Below are 6,000 nucleotides of genomic sequence, written 5' to 3'. Positions count from 1 at the left end.
TTATTTTATTTAATAAAGTGTGTTTTTATTAATTGAATTTGTTGGAATTAAAAATAAAAAATGAAATTGAATGAATAGTTAAGAGATGGTTAAGAGATGGAGGGATGCAGGTGCTGTCTCTTAGTTAAGAGATGAGCTGAAAAGTACAGTGGGACCCATGAATAGTTAAGAGATGAGACGGTTAAGAGACAGATAAAAGACAGTGATGCGGATGGCCTAAGAGAGAAAGAAGGAGAATGATATTGTAAAGTAAAAGAGAGAATGATATTGTAATGTAAGAGAGATGAGGAGAATTGTAGTTAAAGTAGTGTTAGTGGATAGTGAGACCTACATTATTAAATCGATATAACTTTCTCAAAATGGAATGTATATATTTTTATGGAACGGATGAAAATGGAACGTGCATATATTTTTATGGGACGGAGGGAGTATGTTTTATCTAATTTTAGTAATTAATGTAGTTTTATGACAATAAGGAAAATTAGTTGTTAAAATTACAAGTTATGTTTTGTCTAAGCTTGATAATAAAATGGAAATGAATGAATAAGAAAAAGAAAAAGAGAGGCGCAATTCAGAAACTAGGCTCATCAGGCTTAAAGAGCTTAGGTATTGGCGAAGTGGACTCTCCAGCAAGAATTTTAAGCTTCCTAAGAGTGGATGTCCCTCTCTTTGCTTTCTTGGCAAATCTCTTAGCCAAGAGAGCCGCAGTGAGTGCACTGCTCCCGCGCCGGGATGGGTCATCGTCGTCGTCATCATCACCGTAGTCTACATCCTGCAAACTCATCATGCTCTCCTGCCTGGAGAGCTCATCAGCGAGCTTCCTCCTGCGGAAGCGCCTCCACGCCGCCTGCAGGATGCACGCGCCCCATGTCCGCCACTGGTGGGAGTAGTAGCGGAACGAGTGCTGCAGCCGCTTGCTGTGGAGGCGCTTGAACTGCGCGGCGAAGAACTTGAGGTCGTCCGCGCGGAGGGCAAAGGCCTCCACCTCGGTGATGCACTTCACTGTCCGCGTGGAGGCTGGGAGGTTGAGGTGGGATGTGGCCATCAGGGCCCAGTTCAGAAGCTCCTCGCCGCAGAAGTCGCCTACCTTGAGGGTTATGGAGTTGAAGAATCCTGAGCGGCCGCCGTCTGTGGTGGAGCTCTCCAGCTGCCCCCGGATTATGAACAGCATCTCGTTCACCGGATCGCCCTCGCGCACTATAAACGTGCCTTTGGTGTTTAGGGATGAGACTAGTCGCTGGCATATCGCGTCCAAGAGTTGGTTGTCCATCTTCGAAAAGAAAGGGACCTTCAAATCATCCCACGTCAGAGAATTAGAAAATATGCAAGCAATATATAAGTGCTACTATCCCTATTTTAAAAAGTCTCAAGTTCAAACTTAGTTTAAAGCGTACAATATCATTAATGGAATTCTGATGTGATGTTTCCTTATGTGTGTGAAATACTTACACGACGAACGAGATCCAGACAGAGATGCTTCTGGACTTCGCGGCGGATGTCTAGGGGCAATTCATGTAGAATCTCTTCTTCCTTGACGCCTCTGGTGGAGAGCCAGTTGTACTGGACGAACCGCCTGACGCGCTCCTGCAGATTGGGTGGGAGCTGCCGGTGTCGCATCCATTCCTCGGTGTCTCGTCTTTTCACTCTCCATTCTTCGAGTCTTGCTGTTGTAGATTGCAGATACGTCTATGAAATCCACACAAACCCAATGTATATGTATATATGTATGATCAAAATGGGAGATATTTAGATGATGAAGTGTGTTGATTGATGTTTTACCTGGACATTGCCAATGAGAAGCGAGAAGAAGAGTAGCCCCATTATGCAAACAAGAATCCCAAATATTGTCTCAGTTACCTTAGCACTCGCCTCCATACTCTGTCCGTACGAACTACCAACACGAATGCAAAGATGCAATTAAATCCCAACTAAGAAACTTATAGTTAAATGGATAAAATAAGTAACGAGACTGATTACCTTAAACTTTTCAACCCAAACCACAAACAATAAAAGTATTTTTCGAAGAAATTGACAGAAGCAATATGATCATACAAAGCAATCTCGAACATTCCAAAATTGTAAACGCCAGTCTGGCCATCGCATCTCTGGAAGACAAGGGTGGAGTTATGCCAAGCATCATGCCCAGGGAGCGTCGACAAGCAATCAAAATAGCCAGTGTTGCAAACAGATCTCCCTTCGAGTGCGCAGTAATCTCTCCAGCACGAATAGATTCTCTCCACAGACATCAAGTACCATATTGCTCCCAGAGCCTGAACCTCGTCTAGTTACCAATCAACAACACTAACAACAATTACAACAGAATCATATAGATTGCTTACATGGCTTGCTAGCAAGTAGAGAATGAGATTGTAGGCCGCTCCGGTCCAAGCAGTCTTGGCAACGACGCCAGTGTTCTTGATGATCCGCCAGTTGAGCGGGAAGATGATGATGAGGCGGGGGATGTACTGAAGTATGATCAGCAAAGAGATGGTGTGGTTGACATGGTTGCTGCTTCGAGCAACTGTCATTGGCATGATGCCCCAGACAACACACTGCACATGCACATGCATGGTGATAGATAGTTTCAAGATAGATGAGTTATCTATCCTAATAAAAAAAATTAATTAAAATTGGAATTGGGGAGGGGACCTGGGGGAGGGGGAGGGCGGCGGCGAGGTCGATGGCGAAGTTGCGTTTGAGGTAGCGGGCGGCGATGAGGTTGGTGTCAGTGACGAGGTCGCCGCGGCCGAAGACGGTGGAGTTGGGGGCGATGTAGGCGGTGCGGAACTTGAGGAGGATGTGGATGGAGGAGAAGAGGTCGACGAGGGTGCGGGTGGGGACGAGGAAGCCGGCGAGGGCGTATTCCATGCTGAGGCAGTTGTGGTGGGGCTCGAGGCGGATCAGGTAGAAGAAGAGGGGATCGATGTAGAGGGCGATCATGCAGATGGCGAAGAAGATGCGGTTCCATCGGTTCACGATTTCGCCGCCGGGATCCAGGACCTGACGCCACCATTCTTGCTGCTGCTGGTGCTCGTGGAGGATCGAGCTGCCCGCCGGGATTGGGACCACCCGGAGATTGTTCATCCTTGTTCGTTAAGGTCGTTATTGGATTTACCAGAAATTTACATTTCTGTATTTCTTCTTTTTTTAGTAACTTGCACGAATACAGGGGAAATTTTAGGAGGGATTACATTATTTTCTACGCACGTTCCTGGTTAAATAAATAATTAATTAATGGTTAAAAAATAATATTTTATGTGATCAAATATACTAGAAATACTTAGATTTGACACACAAAAATCTATAGAAATTGAAATTTGAGACATTTAACACCAAGTTACTTATTTCATTAGTATTACATAAAATGGAAAATTTTATAAGAGTACCGTTTAAATTATAACTTTTGGTTGACTTCTAGTCAATCTTGTAATTTAGAAAATTAGTCAACTAAATTATACTTTATTCGTCTCATTTAAGATGACACATTTTTTTTTATCCCAACTAAGATAACATATTTCCTTTTTTTTAAAAACTTTTTCTCTCTAATTAATACACTCAACCACTTTTTTATCACTCTTATTTAAATATACTTCGTAGATTTTTCTTTTTCTCTCTATTTTAATACTTACATACACAATTTCTCTTTCCAATCAAACACATTAACTAATTACTCCTAAAATCCCGTGCCGCCAAAAAATGTGTCATTTTAGCCGGGACGAAGGGAGTAGTAACTTTATATATTTTTCAATTGCTCCATACAATTAAAATTATGCTGAAATTTATATGATTTTTATATTATGTGATAATGAGCTAAATATAGACCATCATAATGTAGAATAATGCTAAGTTATTCACAAGTTAATTAAAAATTATGATTTAAACGATAAATTTCATCAAAATTTTAACTGTACTGGATAATTAAGAAATATACAAAAATTATGTTTTAATAGCTAATTTTATTAGTTATAGAATAAATTAGAATTCAATCAAAAATTAAGATTTAATTGGCATTTTTTTTCTAAATAAAAAAAGGAAGATATGGATTATTTCTGATTGTTCCAATAGAAATGCATTACTCCAATTTTGTACCCCAAAAATTTTGGCCAATACCATGCAATGACAAGAATGCCCTTGGTTTACCCCGCTCATCCCCTCTTCCAAATTACCAGACCTCTCCGATTGTCGTCGATGGCGGCGGAAGCCCACACGAATTCTTCCCAACTTCAGCCGGAAAACGCCCCCAAAACACTTGCCGATTACCCTGTCCCACTCTCCCCTCCGCCACCGCTTCTATCCAAGAACGTCGAGCTGAATAGGGCTTTAACCGCATCCTCCAAATCTGTCATCTTTTCTCTCTCTAGGAATGATGTACTCTTCGAAGATGAGTGGCTCATTGCTGTCAATAAGCCTCAAGGGATTTATTGCGAATCCATTTTGTCTTCAGTTAGGAGTCTTCTCAACCCTAATCAAGGTTCATTATTTCCAGATATGTTTTTTGTTTAATTTATACGTACATTATTTCTTCTTTTAAACTGAATTATGAAGAACTTAGAAATTGTTTATATCTTAGTCTATATGATTAATATGAATTCAATAACTTGCTGGATTACAATTAGATGCTTCGATTGGCTATTGACTAACTTGCTCCAAATTTAGTATGCTATTGTTAATCATGGGGAAAAAGAATCATTTTTTGAATGAAGTCATTAGCAAAGATTATATATTTCTGGAAATTTCGTTCAGTTTCAACCAATATCACTCCGATTGTTGGGGAAATGTTGTTGTAAAGGCTTATCATCTTATGTAATTGCATCTTTTCTTTTTAGAGGAGATAGGGAAGTTGCAAGAATTCCATCTATCTAATCGGCTAGACCGTGATACGAGTGGTGTGACGGTCGTAACAAAGTCTCATAAAGTGGCGGCCAAGCTTGTGAAAGCGTTTACTGATCACATGGTCAAGAAGACTTACCTTGCGCTGTGTGTTGGTTCTGTTCCGAAATGGGATAAGATCGTTGTAAAATCTGGCCATGGTCGATCAAAGCATGGAGCCTGGCGCATCTATGCTGTTTCTGATGTGGGCCGGACACTTCCTGGCGGATCATGCATTCGAGATATGGAAACACTTGTTGAAGTTTTATCAGTAGACGGGAAAGGCTGCTCACAAGAGTCTCTTGGATCGGGAAAACACGAAGAAAATACCATTGTTGTTAAGGAAAAATCGGAAATTACATCTTGTACTGAGAAATCAGAGGTTCTTGTTAGAGCGTATCCTAGAAGTGGAAGAACGCACCAGATTCGTCTGCATTGCCAGTATCTTGGAATTCCAATTAGAGGGGATGTGAAATACGAAGGTGTCTATGAATGGAAGGATAGAATCTATGAAGGACATGAACTTCATGCAGAAAGCTTGTCTTTTGAACATCCTGTAACAGGTCATTCAGTTTTGATTCGGGCACCTTTGCCCTTGTGGGCTAGCAAAGCACTATCAAAAGTATATTCGTAGTAGCATTATGTTTGGTTCGATAACGAAATCAAGTTCTTGTTTTCATCTTAGTTTACCTACTTGCATTTACCTGCCCTTGTCTCCGGGTTGAGGGCAATTAGATGAAATTGTTTAGATGAATTCTGTTAGTATCTCCAACTTATTTCAGTTTCTTCCTGGCTTTCTTCTGCGCAATTTTATGCTTAATTCATGGAACATTTTATCCTTACCAGCACCTGACTCACCACACTGGTGATGCATTCTATTCTAGTGACTCGCATGTGTAAGCGAGCGTTAAGTTATATACTGATGTGAACTGTTTGGGAGCGTTTATTTTTGGTGTTAAATTGGATTTACAGTCGCTGGATTAATATATATGGCACTGCATCTGGTAATGCATTGACAGCAAACTCATCACAGATTCTGATGGATTCAGTTTGTCACAAGGCCATGCGAAATTTACCATACCGTATAAGTAACTAATTAGACGCATCAAGGTGAGATTCTACTCATGCATC

The 6,000-nt window shown here is 40.9% G+C and overlaps 2 protein-coding genes across 3 annotated transcripts; one reads left to right on the top strand and one right to left on the bottom strand.

The window, feature by feature from the left end:
* Positions 1-496: 496 nt before the first annotated feature.
* LOC125220459 (putative cyclic nucleotide-gated ion channel 16) lies at positions 497-3,084 on the bottom strand. The gene is made up of 6 exons (XM_048122629.2): positions 2,650-3,084; positions 2,340-2,552; positions 1,978-2,270; positions 1,780-1,891; positions 1,450-1,686; positions 497-1,288 (listed from the first exon to the last, which is right to left on the bottom strand). Exons 1-6 carry the CDS (start codon positions 3,082-3,084, stop codon positions 572-574), a joined length of 2,007 nt encoding a protein of 668 aa, XP_047978586.2. The 3' UTR covers positions 497-571.
* A 998-nt stretch (positions 3,085-4,082) lies between these two features.
* LOC125219185 (Pseudouridine synthase family protein) lies at positions 4,083-5,663 on the top strand. Of its 2 annotated transcripts, none has more exons than XM_048121093.2 (2): positions 4,083-4,471; positions 4,836-5,663. In XM_048121093.2, exons 1-2 carry the CDS (start codon positions 4,117-4,119, stop codon positions 5,501-5,503), a joined length of 1,023 nt encoding a protein of 340 aa, XP_047977050.2. In that variant the 5' UTR covers positions 4,083-4,116; the 3' UTR covers positions 5,504-5,663. The 2 variants fall into 2 exon arrangements, with proteins under 2 accessions (XP_047977050.2, XP_047977049.2); XM_048121092.2 differs by having other exon boundaries at positions 4,827-5,663.
* Positions 5,664-6,000: the final 337 nt, after the last annotated feature.

Source organism: Salvia hispanica, chromosome 1, assembly GCF_029641045.1.
Source record: "Salvia hispanica isolate PSC_SH4W2 chromosome 1, Shi_PSC_v1, whole genome shotgun sequence".
NCBI classification, from domain to species: domain Eukaryota; kingdom Viridiplantae; phylum Streptophyta; class Magnoliopsida; order Lamiales; family Lamiaceae; genus Salvia; species Salvia hispanica.
Note: the sequence above shows the minus strand (reverse complement) of the source record. Positions and strands in the feature narration are given on the sequence as shown.